The following is an 18520-nucleotide window of genomic DNA, read 5'->3' as shown; positions in this document are numbered from 1 at the left end:
CCACTGAACGGATCTCACACAGTAATTAGAGCAGCATCTCAAGGATAGTGGAGGAGGAGAATCAAGATTGTTCATTCATTAAGAATATTGAAACGCTCAAGAAATGTCCCATGCTGGGGGAGGGGAGAGGAATTAGTCTCCAAGTAGTTTTAAAAACATCTATGTGTTTGTACAAAACCCTTCAGTAGAAAAACTCACATGAGGGAAAGAGAAAAACAGCACCTCCCAAAACAGCATGAGGACTGCGCTGGGGTCACCAGTTCATCCAGGATTCAAACTGCTGTGGGCCTCAGTTGCTAGGTATGAGATTCCTGTATACAGCTCACTGGCTAATGTGTTACATTGCTCTCTATGCTCAGTCATGTGCTATCAGTTTGAGAGCTTGGCTCTTTAGCTCATGCTGTGGTGAGAGAGGCTTTCAGCTCTGGAGGTCACCAGTTCAACCACTGGTGCATCAGCCACGAGGGTGGATATCACACATGCACCCCCCCCCCGGACCAATATGTGCACCCCTGGCCGTACCCCAAAACACACAATTTGAGGTGTTGGGTGCTACTAGCTATCACCGTCTTTCTGCATTCAACAGAGGGGTTTTGGCTGCCAGCTGAACAGAGCAGCTTCCAGGGAATGGTCCTTGAGTCTTCTCCTCTTCTCAGAAAAGTAGCCACAATTTGGCCCACTATTTGTAAAGTGGAAATTGGCAAAACTGGTTGGAAAATATATTTTTGTTTCCAAGCCTCGGAAAATGTATAACAGCAATGAACCCAAGAAATACAACTGGTAATTTATTAACCGTATCTCTTTCTTTCCCTTGTGTGTCTATCTATCCTGCCATCCATTTCTAAGGTTCTTACAATCTATGGGACGAAGGCCCAGATTTTAACAATTATTTAGTGGATGCAATGCTCAACTGATCTAGGAACGTATGTTTCTTTTTGAAAAGACCTAAGCCTAAATACCTTTAAAAATCTGGGCCTGAGAATCAAAAGTTATAGGTAAGCTATAAAATCAAAAAACCCCAAAGCATAAAACTTCATTTCCTCTTCGGTGCAGGAAAACTGAGGGGAAAAAATAACATTGACAAGTCATTCTTCCCACTAGCAAAGTTACACAGAATAATCACCAACCTGCGCTCCTACCTTTACCCTGAAGGTGAGTTCTGTAATACATCAAATGCTTAAAAGAGTTTTCTCCATCTCTATAGCAACATGAATTCATTAGAGTCAATTAACAATGATTTTTCTTCTGCCTAGGTTTTGCCTCTATCCTAACGAAGATCTTTTTAAAATCTACAGTCCTGGAGAAGATATGAAATATGTGAAAGTTTGTTTGGGAAGGATTGTAGGGAGGAGGGGGAAAGAGTCAACCTTAAAATGCCAGTAGTTCTAGCCATGAAGCAGAAGAAATGTCCCTTTGACAAAGGGATGTTGTACTCAAATAATAGACACCTAATTATTACCATTATTATGCTGCTGCAATATACAGCACTGTATGCAAGGTTAGATATTGTTGACCTCTCCTGGGAAGCTCACAAACTAAGTCACAACAATAGAAGTGAAAATACAACCTTTGGGTTCTACCAGTGGACTTCTGCTTCCTGGCTATTTAAATTGTAAACTCCCTAGGGCATGAACAATATCATTCTCTGTGCATAGAACAGATGTGGGCACACAGTTGCTGTGACGGGGCGCCTGCCCCCAAGAAGGTTAAAGCCAGCCTAGCAAAGCTGGGCAGCAGGCAGCCAAAGGAGTGGCTGCAGGGGAAACAGTCAATTAGGGCGGCAGCTGGACCAGCCAATCAAGGCCCAGCCGGCCCATATAAAAGGAAGCTGAAGACCAGAGCAAGTTGGTTTGTTGCAGGGAACCCGAGGGAGAAGACTGGCTTCCAAGAGGGCTACAGAGAGACCAGCACCTGGGGAAGGGCAGGTGCTAGCAGGGACTGGGGGAGCTAGGGAGAGCTCCTGACGGGCTGCCAGGACTCACAGGCTTGAGGCCCTGGGAAGAGGACAAAGGAGCTGGAGGCAGGAGTAGAAGGAACTGAGGCTGCAGGGAAATGGCCCAGGAATAGAGACAGTCAGCTGGAAGGAAGAGGCAGCAGGAAGCTTCTGTTTGCAGGGTTCCTGGGCCGGGAGTAGTGGGTGGACCTTCCCTCCTCTCTCCCCCCACCCCGCCCCGCCCCTAACCGCTGAAGGTGCAGCCCAGCTGTGGACTGCTAAGCCGCTGTGAGGGGTGGCTGGACTCTTATTGGAGGAGTCTCCTGGAAGGGGGAGAAACTGGATGGTGACATGGCTATACTACGAAGCAGATGCCGAGAGAAAGGAGCCTTAATGGGTCTGCAGGTGGAGATGAGGACAGGAGAGCCACCACCATCTGAGGGCATGCCTACTGGGACTAATTCCCAAAACGTCCAACAGCAGGTGCCAGTGTGGCGAGTGACCCCATGACAGATGCTTAGGAAAAAACACAACTAACTACAGCTTCCCATTGTTTTTCAGTAGACTGTATGTAATGTCTAAGGGAGTCTGTGGATTTCTTCAAGTGAATAGAAACTTTTCTATATAGGCCAGTAAAGAGCGTATCTTGTCCTCTCTATTTTATCTTTTAGATGGTAAGGTCTTCAGAACAGACTGTCTTCATGCTGGATCTTATCCAGCCCAGAGTAGATTTCTGGCACTTAATAAGGAATGATAATAAAGCCACCTTTTTTATTTTGGTGTCTCTTTTGTTGCTGGACAACTGACCCAAACCTTTGCCCAAAAGTTCAAAGGATCCAGTTAACTTCTTTATTTGTAAGTTATTTTTCATTTTCACTCACCTTTGCATTTCTGGTTCTGGCTCAGACCAAAGGCATAAATCCAATCATTCCACAAGAAAGACTGGAAGTAGCATAAAAACAGCATGGCTAGAAGCAGGAAATACGGGAAATCTAGCAAGAAAGGCCATTTTTGTAAGACCCAAAGTGGGGCAGATAGATCCAATTAGTTTTGGCTAGTAATCCAGAGTGTTTATCTGGACTGACTATCCAGACTGTTCAAAATTCACCCATAACTTTGTTAGTATAGATTTGCATACAATGTGCTGTACACCTGCAGAATGCTGGGAATAGAATCTGTAAGGAACTTCGGCATCCTTCCAAGTGAGAGGTGCTGCAGTATACATAGCTTTGTAATTTAAGGTTTTAGTTTCTGAGAACTACCACCTTTAAATTTCTGAGTCTTCTCTTTGCTGAAATCAGCTGACATGGTGTGTGGGATTTTGAAAAGCAGTCAGCATTCGTGACACTCTACTCCTACTGAAGTCAATGAAAGATTTGTCAGAAAGAGGTCAGCTCTGAGCATTACTGACAAACACACCCTTCAAATTTAATTCACATGCGTCCTGCCACAGAGGAGATGCATATACTGTGCTCTCTCATGGAGACTTTACATTCGTTCTTTCTTGCTTTGCTGTTTTCCCTTAATCTGCAATAAAATCGTTTGAAATGAAAGTGGATAGTTGCTCTTTGTGTATGGAAAAGAAAAGAAAAGTGGTGACTGTGAGAATTGTACAATGACAAAGCTCAGAGAAAGTGAGGAGTTCTCCTGATTAAATAAAACAAACAACAAAACTAAAGTTCTCCAGCAGAGAACACGATGCATGTATGTGGAAATAGGGGTGTCCCCTCCTGCTTCTTCATGGAGCACAGCTGCCTCCAACAAAGAGCAGATGCCTTGAAACTTAATGGTGCAGTACATAAATAGCAAATCAGAATTGTCACAAAGCTATATGCCCCACAGGGCTACATAAATATTACACTTAACTTTTCCCACCAATATATCACAAGTTTGTGGGTATGAATAACTGATTCATGCCCTGTACAAAACTATAAACATTTCTATGTGAACTCCACAATGGAGTGTACAACGGTACATTATTATACATGCACATTCAGAAAATCTATTAAGTCAATGCCAAAACATACACTGATGTGGGAAAGCTTTAATAAAGAGAGAGAAAACACAGGCAGTTATTTAAGTGCCACTCAGAAGGCTTCTTTGTACAATCCATTATGAGATTATCAATACACAACGTGACAGAGCAAAGACTGAATAGGCACCAGGTTTACAGTGTATGGATCAGCTAAACTACAGTAAGACAGTCTGACGTGTTCTCCTGCTGCAAGATACATAGATAGAGCCATTGCTGCCCTCACTCCTAAAGGGGGATGTTCAGGATTGCTGGTGTTCAAGTCAGGTGACCTAACCATAGTGAAAACAATGGAAATGTTAATTAGGCAGTACACTCAAAGTAACAGCCTGAAAATCTGCTCCATTAGCACTGCGGGTGTGGGGGGTAAGGGGGGTGCACAGGGGGATGGACAGCTGCTGCAATACGCACATTTTTGCTGCTATGTATACTACCTTTATGTATCAACAGTATAAGCAGGGGTGAAAGTAAGGCAGTATGAGCCGGTACGGCATACTGGTAAAATGTGGCTGCCGGTACTGGCCCCTACCGCCTTACTTTAAGGACCTCAGGCTGCCGACAGCGGGTGGGGGGAGGGGAGGGAAGGAGCAGCTGCCCTGGGGCCAGCAATTTAAAAGGGCCCAAGGCTCCGGCCGCTGCTGCTATAGCAGCAGCTGGAGCCCCGGGCCCTTTAAATCGCTGCTGAAGCTCCGGGCGGCATGGGCCAGGCAGAGTGGAAGGGCTGGCTGGGGATGCTGACCTCCAGTCCCACCCCTTCTGCCAGAGGCCCCGCCCCTTCTGGGGTGGCTGGAGCCGGCCCCTGTACTGGTAAGTTTTCAATTTTATTTTCACCCCTGAGTATAAGTCACAAATACAGCAGTATGTGCTATAGTAGAAGTATATTAACATATTCCCTCAAGTATTTATGTATTTGAATTCTACCACTTCTGTTTAAAATAGCTCTTTTCATAGCTCTCAAAGCAATTGACCTCGAGTAAGCGTTATTATCTCCAATTGTCTTTGAGTAAGCATTATCCCCCATTGTACAGAGGGGGAAACTGAGGCACAGAGTGGTGAAGTGACTTGCCTGAGGTCACCCAGAGAATTGATAGCAGAGAAGGAAACAGAATTTATATCTTGTGTAACGCTCTCCAGAGCCTGATTCTGTGGACCGTGCTCCCTCCTCTTTTTAACTACTTTAGTTACCTACATTTAGAGAGCAAATATTATATGCAAGTAGGCAGGCAATACCTATTATGTGCAAGTGCTCACTAGCTGATTACAGCAACAAAAGTCATGGACAACATGGCTGAAAATCAGTCTGTAAACACTGCTTGTTAAAACAAGTGTATCATCAGGGGAATGGTGCAACAGTGCAAACAACAAGCAATCTAGGACCAAATTCCTTCTCTGCTGTCCATAAAAGTTTAACTTATACATTAACCACCCTTTTAAAAAAATTAATTAATTAATTAATTAAATGACATGCCTTTCCAAAAAAAGTCTCCAAATTTTGGGGCTAGTCGGTTTTTATGATGATAGTAATCTTCAAGGCAGTCCTATCCAAAGTCACCTGAAAGAGGAGCATACATATAACAATGTCAATATAAATGTACACACATTTTTCAAAAAAGAATCGCAACCTGTGCACGGGTGTTAAAGAAATGGGAGCAGGCAAAATCTACAGCTAATGCTACAATGCCTATTAACTACTTCAGCCAATAATGAGGCATTCAATACATTAAGACAATGATTGTATGGTGTCTACTGTACCGTACCTTCTATTCAGGAATCACTTCAGGCAACGTACGTGACAAAGGTCTTCAGAGGAGTGGTGTGACCAGTTTCTTATGTTTTACTTTCAGTGATGGTCCATATTTGTTAGAGGTCACAGTTGCGCATGGGGCTTCAAAGCGTGTGCTGCTTCATCTGAGAAAATTAACATTTTCCAGTCTCTCTCCATCGTGTTACTGAGGTACAGTGATCTGTACAGCTTACACTGGGTGGTACCTCGAAGAAAAGTCATCTGACTGGGCTGCTATTTTAACAGGTGAAATTATGTCATGCCACGGCCAGCATGAAGATGTCAGTCACACAGTGATGTACTATTGCATATTGATGTCCATATGCAGAGCTGTATTGTACCTTGAATACCTCCATTTCCACCCCAGGTAGGCCTCAAAAAATGAACAGCATCACTAATTCTTCAATGCCTTTCCAAATCAGACGTGAACGGCTTTCCTTGGCCTCTCTTTTTTTTTTTTTTTTTTTTTGGAGCCACGCTCCAGGTGATTCAATATGAATTTACCTGTGCACTCATCCAATATCGTCCAAAGGTGTATGTCCTTACTACCCCAACCATGCTGAGTCATTCTGAGTCACCATTTCATATTGTTTTCCCTTATTGCCCTCCTTCCTTCTGTGTGAAATTGTGAGACACAGAGATAAAGGGCCTGTGGAGGATGGTATCTTGAACATATCAAAGACAGCAGGGACTTGGGGGGAGAGAGAACTGAAAAACAGCTGCCCTGTGATTCACCGAACAAATGTATGACTTCTCTTCTACTCCTCTATGTGGGTGACAAGAACGAAGCCCGTTTTTCTTACCACATTCAGCAGACTAAAATAATTTGTGCAAAGCAATCCACAAAACATAAACTATTTTTTTAAGTTCACACATGGTCCATTCAATCGAAATCTCAGGACAGAAGTGAATTTTTGAGTTAAGTCCTACCCACTAGGGTCACAGTTAATTCTTGGAGGAATTACCATTTGAAAAGACAAAAACCCTCCTGATTACCTATTTGTGTGGCTATGCATGATACAAACACATTTGGGCATGGAGGTACCTACTGACCTGGCAACGTAAGGCGGCTTGTCATGGAACCTGTGCCTGGTGCCTCATTTGAATGTCGCTTTGAACCTTTAAAAAGAAAGAATTGTCACAGAAGCGATGAGCGAGCTGCAGGCCTGCCTTTGCGCAAATGCTTTTTATACTACCACCTCCACTCGATACTGTCAGCTTCTTTCTGTCATGTCTTCTCAGCTGGTCCTTGGCAGCTTTAGTAATGTGGGGGGAGCTAACTTCCTTACAAAACCAGGCTACTTTCCTTTGTTTGAGCAGCCTTCTTTGGCTCTTTTGATCTTAGAGGAGCCAACAGCGAACACCTCTTCACGTGCTTCTGTTCAACCTTTTTGGCAGGACATGGGGGGGGGGGGAGGAGGGGGAGATAAATGATTTTTGTTGATGGCATCCTCCTCCGTATTTTTGACCTGTTTTTTAATAGTCATTCCATTATACATTTATTCCAAAGAAGGGAATCTAAAATATTGCAAGTGGAGATCAGCCCCCAAAACACCCGGAAACTTTGTATTTGGATCTGAACTTCACAGCTGGCCTCTATAATGGGTCAGCCAAAGGCCTGGACGACAATAGGTACTGAAACTTGTGGGCTGGCTTCCTCTCTACCTGAAGGAGTTTAGGCAAAGTGCTGAGAGTCTGATAAAAGCAACAGACAACCAGAATTTAACAAGATCAATTGATACCTATTGTGCCCTCATGAAAATCAATAAAAATGACCATGTGCTTGAGAGACATGTTGACCTTATTAAAAATAAGAAAAGAAAAGCCCCACAACCTCTTAGTGGACAGTCATGAACTGTATATCCTCCATTAAGGAGAAATGGCGGAAGTCTCTCTCCAGCACTGATGATCACAAGTCTCATTGTATTAAAAAGAGAAAGGCTGACAAGATCTTTAGAAAGGGGACTAAAAGAAAGAAAAAAAAAGGTAGCCACATTCTCAGAGCAAGCCTCTGCCCCTTACTCGTGTCACAAATAGTCCTGGTGAGTACATGTGGATAACATTTAACAGCAGTAAGGGTATCAGAACCTGGCCCACGGTGAGTAAATGTAGTTGTATTCATAGCTGGAGTTTATGGATGTGTAAGCACGATATGAACAGAGGAGTCCAGTGCACGGAGATTGGCACTGGATTTCCAGGTGGAGTGAAAAGGGTTGGTTTTAAGCTAAAAAGCTTTAAAGGGCTTGGGGCCTGCCTGTCTGAGCGATTGCTTCTTTCCCAGTACAGCATTGAGGCAACTGTGGTCAATGGACACAGCTGAGCTTGATTGCTTTCGTAGACAGTGAACTACTCGCAGTGCTTTCTCTGTGAGAGCCCCTTGACTTTGGCATTCACACCCCATTGGTCTGAAAGAGCCTGATTTTGAGGACTTTCAAGATATATTTCAAAATTCTCTCTTTAAGCAGGCTTTTGAGAGTAGCCGGTCATTATGTGGGGGTGTGACATTTTGGTGGGTTCTGCTGTGCTGTTTCTTTAGAGACTGTAATTTAAATAATCTGTCAAAACAGATTAAACCCTTGGAATAGGTGTTTTATGTGTTCAAACTTAAATAAACAAAATGTGCATATGTAATGCTATGATGTGCTCTAACATTGTAACAAGGGGATCTCACAAAAGTTTCCCCTTAATCTTCAATAAACCTCATGAACAAGGGATTTATCTGCTTGCAGAGAGGGGAGTGAATTATTGTGAAATCTATTCATTTACATTCCCATTTAAACATAAGGCGTGTGTAACTAGGGTTGCCAACTGTCTAATCGCACAAAACCGAACATACTTGCCCCACCCGCTGCCCTGCTTGCTCCTTCTCCAAGGCCCCACCCCCACTCACTCCATCCCCCCTCCTTCTGTCACTTATGCTCCCCACCCTCACTCACTTTCACTGGGTTGGGGCAAGGGGTTGGGATGCAGTGAGAGCTCGGCTCAGGGTGCGTGCTCTGGGGTGGTGCCAGAAATGAGGGGTTCAGGAGGGGTTTAGGAGGGAGGGTGGGGACAGCGCGCAAACTCCACGTGGCCGCCCCTGCGCCTAGGAGCCAGAGCAGGCAGGGAGCCTGCCTTAGCCCCGCTGCGCTGCTGACTTGCCTTTTAGCGACCCCAACCAGCAGTGCTGACTGGAGCCACCAGGGTCCCTTTTCGACCAGGCATTCCAGTAAAAAACCAGACACCTGGCAACCCTACATATAATCGAGGATGAAGACGGCATTTGGATGTCACTCAGGTGAACAGAATTGTTATTTGAAACAAAAGGTTTTGTTATTGGAAGACAGACATGAGTAGAGACAAACTGGCAGGTAGGTGTGTTTGGAAACCTGGGATCTAAATCTGGATTTCCCCTAAGCCTGCTTTTTGGTTTAAGCCCCGTCATAAAAATCTGGCTCTAGAATATGATCCAAATGTCCCAAAAATGTGTAATAATCCAGAGTTCAGGCCCATCTCTCACATAGTATATATAAAATAGATAAACTCACACTAAATACATGCACATACAAATATATAGTTCTGACCTTTAGACACAAAATATTGTTTAAATGCAGAGAAAGACACCCCCCCCCCCACACACACACACACTTCTGACAGTGTTGCCTGGTGGAATGGGACGGGTTTAGCTGTCAAGAAGTCCTAAATTCTAATCCCAAATCCAACACCAACTCACGTATGCGGCCTTGGGCAAATTACCTCTACATTCTGTCTGTTTCCCTAGCTGTAAAATGGGGCCTGTACCACCTACCCATCTTTTTCATAGGGGTTCTGATGAATAATTAATGTCCAGATAGTGCTTTCAACATGAAAAGTAGAACACCAGTGTTGAGTTTTGTTATTCTGCAAAGAGACAGTGCAGAGCTCCATGTGTGCGGCAGATATAAAAAGTGACTGAACAAACCAACCCTTCCCCCATTCAAATTCAAATGAAGTGGAGACCTCATTGACTTTATTTGGTAATAGGATGGACATACATGTACTCATTTACAGAAAAACTGGAATGCTGGAAAAGTGTTTTATACATTTAGAGACTACAAGCCTCTTCTTTCAAATAGGGAGCTTAACAAAAAATGCAAAACTGAAAGGAATTGTGCCCATGTAATGGTAAGTGTTCTCAACTCTGCTGAGAAGAATTTAAAACAATATTTATTGTAAAGTCTGAACAAAGCAAAGAGGTTTTTCTCCAACAAACTTGTGTTTAACTGTTGCTTTAAAATGGATTTTGATTTGTTTTCTAATTGCTTGATGCAAAACACATATAGCAACCTGACTCCTGCCTGCCTGAAAAAGGCTCTGGATTACAGGTGTATACTACTTATATTACTTCCGTTCAACAAGACATCTCCATTATAATTTCTGCTAATATAAAGATAGTCTAAAGTGTATGTTCAGCTTTATATATAGGACTCCCTGCACAACGTCAGCTGAGAAAAGATTATGAAATGAATCCTTGCATTTTGGTTAATTTCCACATTCCCCCCCCCAAAAAAAAACAGATTGAACGTTCTCTAGATTCATCAGGACCCATTGCTACAAATGTAATGTGAGAGCAATGAAATATAGCCTTACATGTAAACTGGTAACTTACAGACTTCCTTCCTGCAGAAGGTAGTCAGTGTACTACTTTGTGCGTCTGCTGTAACTTCCTACTGATCTAAGCTGCTTCACAAGTAGCATCATAGAAAGAAAGACTGATTTTTTCCTTATTATTTAAATCCATTGTGGAGCAAGCAATGCCCACCACACTGAAGGAGGGCACCACTACCATTATATATGGGGGCTTCAGATTGAATCACCCGGCATTTAGCATGCTGTATATATGTTCTCATTTACACTTTAATGCCAGTTCCCAATGGGGATGCTAGTGGAACTGAACAGAGCTTGTGCGCAACTGCCATCAGTTTCAGTGCAACCGCTGACATGTTTGGGCCCAATGCGTTGTTTTATTTTTTTTTGTTGCTCTAAGCTGATGTTGCAAATGCAATGGCTTTTGTCTACGGAGGGGGAAAAGGGAAGAGCGAGAAATCTTAATGAGAGAATCTGGGCCTGCAGACGACCAGAAGTTCTGGTAAAACCCAATCAGAACCCTACAAATAAAAATAGCAAATATTTAAAAAAAGTGTATATAAAATTGTATAAAAATATCATCCAAGCCAGAAGAAAAGGAAAATGGTCACTCTGCCACTAGGATTTATCACTGCCCAACACCTATGGCCATAATTGATTGTTTTATATATGCACTCCTACAATCACCCAGCAAAGATGATGAGATTATATATACACATCCTCCTACCACAGGATGGCTTCTAGAACCGGGCAAAGATGAGTACACAACAGGCCTTATATACGCACGCTAATGAAATAAAAGGAATACAAAGTGCCAACAGTGTATTGTGGAGCCTGTACGTGTGTACTGTCATGTGTTTGTGTACTTGTATGTGAGACAGAGGATGAAGAGTCACAGTTCTGCTTTGTTGCCAGTGAGAAATCTCACACTATATTTGCTGTGAGAAAAAGAAAAAAACAACATGCAGGGAAGGAGGAGTAAAAAATCTGAGAAACCAGAAACAAAAGTGCCTGCTTTGCTGTTTTAATGGCAAATAACGTGATCAAATGATTTGCTTATAGCTTGGACCACAGTGATCAGAGATGGAAAAGACCTAATCACCAAACCCCCCCTACCTGCAAGAGCAGGATAATCATCCCCTGAGAGAAGATGTTTCAGATATTAAATTGACACTGCACTTGATCTGAGCCCATGGTGGGGAATATTAATTGAAGTAAATGGACAAAGTATCATTGACTTCACTGGGAGCAGGATTGGAGCCTTAGAAGTCTGAAAGTAAAGTATGCTTTTCCTATCAAGTTCTCTCATTTGGGCCCCCTCTCCCACGCTTCATTATTCAAAAATCTCACATGCACAGCTGAAGACTGGTATTGGGTATGCAGATGGAAAATAGAGGGCTATTGTTTTGTGTTTGCTTATTTGATGATGAAGTGGTGGATAAAAATAAAATAAATAAATGGACCTGACACTCCTGTTGATCAGACATTGGTGATAATCAGGAGAAACACCACTGAGGTCGTAGGAGTTACACCAGTATGAAACTCATGCAAGTGTGATGAGAACAGGGCCAAATAATTAGATATTTAGGGAAACTCCATGAAGATGCACTGATTTTCCCCAGTTGAGGCTATGGCCCTTAGCCGGGAAGGAACTCTCATTCAGTTTCTATCAATGTTTAAAGGTATACCGATTTTTTTTTTTAATTAAAAAGCAGATCTGAAATCAGTTGTAGAATTTGCGTGTACACTCCATGAGCTAAAATTTAAACTCTTTGCAAATGATTTTCATGCAACTTTCTTCATACAGAATTTGCCCATGATCAGCTGTACGCACAAATAATAAAACCTACCCATTCCAAACCTCATTTGCACACAAGTTGAGCACAAACAAGCTTTGCATGTGTAAATTCTAGTGTATGTATGTTCAGGTGGCCTTTTTCAAAAATTGCATGTCAGTTTTTTTTTCCTCACAAGCACAAAAGAGGCTGCACTGAGACCCTTTTGAAAATACACTCCCAGCTACAAATCAATGGGTATTGAAAACAGAACAATTAAAAATAACGTCTTGGGTTTCCCCTGCTACAGGACAGAACAGCACTAGCACCTAAACGTAAACGTAAACTGATGCCTCTTTATTTAAAGAGACAGTGTTGAAATTGTGACTAGTCTAAAATATTTTAAAATCTGAAATTGCAAGAGTTTTTACGCACCAAGCCCCGGAGCCAGGCATCTCGGTTTCTCTTGCGACTGTGGATAACATCATTAACACCAAATGGCATTATTTATAAGGAAAAAGCAGAAAAACCGGAGCTCACGTCCTTAATGAAAAGCTGTGCAGTTCATGTTTAAAGCTGGTCAAGTAGTGGATATAAGCATTCGACCATGTGCTTTTAAATGCTGCACCAAAATTGTTTGTTTTGACAGCTGACCCTGCCTACTCCGAATTACCTGTGCACATTGTCAGAGACAGGTCCAGTTTCCTCATCAACTAAATCATGGCTCGAGAACAGAATTGGGAACATTTACACTTTAAAAAAAAAAAGTAAGTAAATTGTGACTTGCAAATAAAATCTGCTGACGTTCCTCAAGGGGCAGCTCGGGCCTTTGGTAGGCAGAAGCGCACGCAGCATGTAATTATGTGGACCGAGTTACGCCGGTTTGCTGAAGACCCAGTCCCTTCGAAAAGTCTACATATGGACAAGCTAGCAGGGGCCCCCAAGGAAATCTCTCCCTACTTATCGGATGTAAGCTGCCTAGATTTGCTTTCACAGATTCAGAGACAGTTTTTGGTCTGGTCATCCAGCAAGGTGGTACTCTGTGAGAGATCTGACCAGCACTCTCATCTGAAAGGTTGAAGTGGGTCATTTTAGTGCACAGGTTGACTTCCAAATCCAGGTCTCAAGCCGTAACCTCCCCATCCATCCCCCATGGTTGTGCTTACATGCATGTGACTCCCACAGAAGTGACTCAGGCCTGCAGCACGGGCCTTGTATTTTCAATATTTGTAGCTTCGTCTTTGTCTCTTTTAACAGACAAGCAGAAATAAGGCATCTACAGCTTTGTTTCCCTCACACAAAGGGAGAAGCTGAATGGAAGATAACGAATTAAGAACAGATATTTATCATCATGTTTTACCCACTGAGGACATGTATTTAATTGAACTGAATTGTGTAAAGAGCCATTCATTCAGTTTCATGCACTCACAGACAACTTTTGTGAAACAGAATAGGAGACAGTTCTGCAAATTTGTTATATAAGCACACCGTAACGGCTCTCTAGTTCCCCTGGGAGATGTTTAGAGACATCATTTCTTGGTTCTCAAAGTGCTAGTACAACACTATTAAGCACTTCAGGGAGATGGTTAATTTGAGAGATACCATCAAGTGTACAGGAACGCCTCACTTAACGTTGTCGTTATGTTCCTGAAAAATGCGACTTTAAGCGAAACAATGTCAAGCGAATCCAATTTCCCCATAAGAAATCATGCAAATGAGGGGGTTAGGTTCCAGGGAAATTTTTTTCACCAGACAAAAGACTATTTTTATATATATACACACACATTTATACACATACCTATGCATATATATACACACACACTAGCTATAAGTTTTAAACAAACAATTTAATACTGGTACACAGTGATGATGATTGTGAAGCTTGGTTGAGGTGGAGGAGTCAGAGGGTGGGATATTTCCCAGGGAATGCCTTACTGCTAAATGATGAACTAGCAATTGGCTGAGCCCAATTAACTCAAGGGTTAACTCTCACTCTACAAGGCAGCAGGAAAGGAGGGAGGGCAGAAGGAGACACACCCTGTGTGCATGTGTGTTTGAGAGTCAGAGATACACATTTCCCCTTTAAGTATGAAGAATGGGGTCAGAAGTACACTGCCTTGTTAATTAGATCAGCAAGCCGAGATCTGACTGCAGCTCCCTCTGTCTGTGTCCCCCCCTGCTCTATAGAAGATGGGGAAAGTGGGATGCAGGAGCAGCGGGGAGGGGGACACCCTGACATTAGCCCCCCTCTTCTCCCCCGCCCCCAGCAAGCAGGAGTCTCGGGCAGCAGCTCGAAGGCAGAGGGCAGGAGCAGCAGACAGCAGTGGTGGGAGGGACAGCTGAACTGCTGGCAATTGGTAGCCTGCTGAGCAGCTGCTGCACAGGGAACTTAGGGGAGCGGGGAGCTGCCGGTCCACCCAGGTTCCAGCCACCCACCAGCTAGCTGCAACGGGTTGCTCTTCCTGCAAGCAGTGAACAAAGCTGGCAGCTGCCAAAAGATGTTAGAAGGGAGCATTGCACAACTTTAAATGAGCATGTTCCCTAATTGATCAGCAATGTAACAACGTCAACTGGGACGACTTTAAGTGAGGAGTTCCTGTAGTGGTTTAGGACCTGAACCTGCAAAGAGAACCACAGGGGTAGATTCTTCCATCTACACCACTCTTCGCAGTCTTTCAACATCTACAGTTCAGGGTTTTTTGTTTTTTACAAAAGGCCCTGGAGTCGTCTAGAAGTGATTTAATGACTTTTTTAAAATGTCAAAAATATTTTTAAATGTTAACATACTGCTGCTCTATATTAGTAGAATTATAAGGCCAGAAGGGACCATTAGAACATCTGTTCTGACCTCCTGTTTATCACAGGCCATTTGGTTTCACCCAGTTATCTGTACATTGAGCCCAATAACTGGTGTATGACTAAAGCATAGCTTTCAGAAAGGCATCCAGTTTTCATCTCAAAACCTCAAGAAATGGAGAATCCATCACTTCCCTGGGTAGTTTGTCACTCTCACCATTAAACCTCCAGCCTGAAGTTGCGCTAAAGTGCTCTTGCGTGAGAACCAAGAAATGGCTGACCGTAGTTTTGTTTCATTGTCCAAACAGAGTGTGTTGTCAAAAACACAAAGAGCTGAAGATCAATTTTATTTTCAAAATTATTTCAGTTTTAATAGTCTAAAGAATTTCTAGTCACTGTAAACTAGGTAGGGATAACTTTTTTTTAAAATATGTGCTGGCTCAGACCGTATTCAAGTTAAACCCCAGTGGGAGTAAGGACTGGGTCAGCAATGCAGTATTATTTATATCTTGTCAATGTCCCAATAAAGACCAAGACACCGATCCACAAAAGGTATTTCGGCTGCTAACGTCCACTGATTTTAATGAAAGTTAGGAGCTTTAGTACCTTTGTGTATCTGGGCCTACGGGCCAAATTCTACAGGTCCTATGTGTGTGGAACTTCCATTGAAGCTGATGGGGGTTCTGGGTGTGGAGCAGTTACAGAAGCAGTTCTAAGGAATTAGAATATTGTGTGTTCCTTTACTTTCTTTAAGGGAACCAATATAGAGAAGACAGCTGGAGAATTTACAATATACTGTATGCTAACAGCAGTTACTTTTATATTTCTCCCAAGGGAAAATATTTTACTAAGCATGAGATGGACCCCAACTAAACCCCTATATCTGAACAAACTCAAAGGTTGGTGTCTGAAGTAAAAACTCAGATGGGAATCTGAATTTTGCGGAGTGGGTTGAACCAAAATCCTGGATACAAACATTCCTGAGCTATGGGATGTTCATGTTCAAAATCTGAACATGGATTAGCCCCACTGCTGCTAGTGGCAGGTGAGGCCAATACAGGTATGGCAATATTTCCTACTGCCATCTTAAACATGCTCATCCCTGTTCATATGCATTTTGAACAGGAGCTGTGGGTCTTTTATCTAATATAGGCTGGTGGTAGAACAAAGTTTTGTGCTTTGAACATGGAAATGGAATACAGATGGGTTTATTTTCCTCCTGAGGCCAGTGTTTTCCACATTCTCTAAAGTAGCATGAAAGGAGTCTAACTCATAGTAAAATATGCATGTGAACAGGGCAAAACTATACACTGACTAAAACAATGAAAAACCAACTCTATATGTGTATGTTTGTATGTTGAATTTCACATGGACAGGTGAAATCAAGTTATATTGAACTGGATCCATCTTGGGGCCCTAATCCAGGACAGCATTTAAGCACATGTTTAATGCTTTCATGAACAGCAACACTTTCCTGAATCAGGGCCTGAGTTAGTTTTGAACATGTCACCTTTAAAGTTTATGGGCCTACTTCACTCCAGTGGTATATCCTTTTCCAACTATATTTTTCTTTTCCTTTGACCCATCCATTCAATCATTGATTAAAGAAATGTCACACTAAGATGAAAGGAGGAATTGATCCATCTGACTTCCTAATGCCTGCCTTCTCTCAGTACTTCTAGGTCACGTAAACAGTGGTTACAGGTATCTAAGAAACAGATGTGAGAAACAGATCATTAATTGTAATGACTAGTTATGGAAGACAAAACAAAGAGTACATTCCTCAGAGTTTTAGTGGGCAACAGCCCTGAGCAAACACTCTATTTGTGAGTCACTACTAAAACAAAATAAGGAAAGTACACAAAATAAATCGAAGATTAAATGAATTTGCCCACAGGATAAATAAAAAAATCCATCATCATAGAGTGCTGGAAAAGCTGTGTAACAGTACTAAGTCCTAGTGAGAAGTTTATGAATTTAACAGTTCACCACCTTCATAAACAAAATCCTGTGAATTGATGCTAAAACTGGTATCAAATTCTCTGCCTAGCAGATGGAAACAATAGTACAAAAGCAGAGTAATTTGAAGCCCCTTTCCACACATTCCAATTTTCTGTTTCACCACCCTAGCGTGTCTTTCACAAGCTAGGGCTTTAGCCTAGGGAAGCAATGGCTTCTGAGGAGAATCCTCATTTATTTGCTTTGCCTGTCCAGAAAGTGGAATTTTGTTAACAAAAAACCCCCAGAGAATTTTAAAAAAGAAACTACACACACACTGGGAAAAAAGTGAACACACACACCCAAACCCCAGAGTCATTAACTGTGAAGTAGCCAGTGGGAGGAGGATTGTTTTGAAAGCTGTGTAACGCCTTCCCCAGAAACTGGTCTTTGCGGAAGGAGGAGGAGGAGAGGAATGAAGAAGCTCAGCTAAAATGATGAAAAATTTGCAGTCTCTTTTTTAATATATTTTTTTTTTACTCTTCTGTATCTGGAAAAAAAAGAAAAAGAAACGTGTCAATGCTGCCTTTTCCCCCAAGTGTCAAAGGAGTGGGAAAGCTGGGAAAGGAGGGGGAAAAAAAAGGTATCAGTTTAGACATGCTCATTCCTGCCAAATATCATGGCTTTGTTTGATCTCACAAAGACCATAAAATGCTCAATAGCTAAACCCTCTTGTGCACTTGGTTTGAAAGTAACTCTTTCCTACACAGACCCAATTGTCTTCCCGCCTTAGCCAATGGAAATTTAAACACTGATTTTAGTGGGATCAGCTCAAGAGCTTGGCGTGTTTTGACAGGCAGGTTGTATTAGTCTTTGGTACAGGGCACTCAACCACCCTTGCTTCCCAGCCTTTCAGCATCTCTTTGACACTAAAAATGGGCAACCCTGTACTTGTATTTTGGGTAAAGAAAAGTACACTCCAAACGAAAAAACAGATCCTCTCTTCTAAATGGCTCTGTCACAAAGAAACAATGGCTAGTGGTAAGGCAGCTCAGTGCACAACCACAAAGTTCATGTACTTGTTGAATTCACAGTAAATGGAACACCAGTCCGACATAGCGAATTTGAAGTACTAGCTCAGATCAGATCACAAGTGAGAGAGACTTTGGTGGTCATGTTCAAATCTCTAGGAGATATTTGCTCACAGCACCACATAATACAGGATATTTGCAGTCTCTGGTCAAGATACACAGATCAGGAAAAGCAAAGGCAATGGACAAAGATTATGGGGTGTAAGCAGAGCTGGGTGTTTAAGATTGACCCAATTATAGGGTGAGTAAGGTCAAAACAATCAGCATGACATTTATGCCCAAATTAAGATAAATCCAAAGGAGATGTTACTGAAATCACTAGTTTGCAAATGGAAGAGAAATAAAACCTTCCAGTATCAGGATCTAGTTAACATAGACTTCATTCATGACACAATAGCAGCAGTACCTATTGTGCTGTGAATTTATGGCAAGCAAAATGCACACGAACAAGTCCTTTAAGACTTGTTCTTTCAAGGCAAAGACATTGGTACTTCAGCTATAAGCTAAGATCCATTTAAATTTGAATTTTATATTTGTCTTCAATAGTGATAACAGACAAAGCCACAG

At 42.3% G+C, this 18520-nt stretch overlaps 1 protein-coding gene across 3 annotated transcripts in view; it reads right to left on the bottom strand.

The window, feature by feature from the left end:
* Positions 1 to 18520, bottom strand: part of PDE1C (phosphodiesterase 1C) — a 505580-nt gene that overhangs the window by 7967 nt on the left and 479093 nt on the right. For 2 of the 3 annotated variants that reach the window (XM_077809240.1, XM_077809241.1), the window contains one exon: positions 6802 to 6867. In XM_077809240.1, coding sequence (XP_077665366.1) covers positions 6802 to 6867 — 66 coding nt within the window. Of the gene's footprint in view, positions 1 to 4036; positions 4238 to 5433; positions 5518 to 6801; positions 6868 to 18520 lie in introns of those variants that run through there. The other variant, XM_077809239.1, reaches the window with a different exon arrangement.

Source organism: Eretmochelys imbricata, chromosome 2, assembly GCF_965152235.1.
Source record: "Eretmochelys imbricata isolate rEreImb1 chromosome 2, rEreImb1.hap1, whole genome shotgun sequence".
NCBI lineage: Eukaryota > Metazoa > Chordata > Testudines > Cheloniidae > Eretmochelys > Eretmochelys imbricata.
Note: the sequence above shows the minus strand (reverse complement) of the source record. Positions and strands in the feature narration are given on the sequence as shown.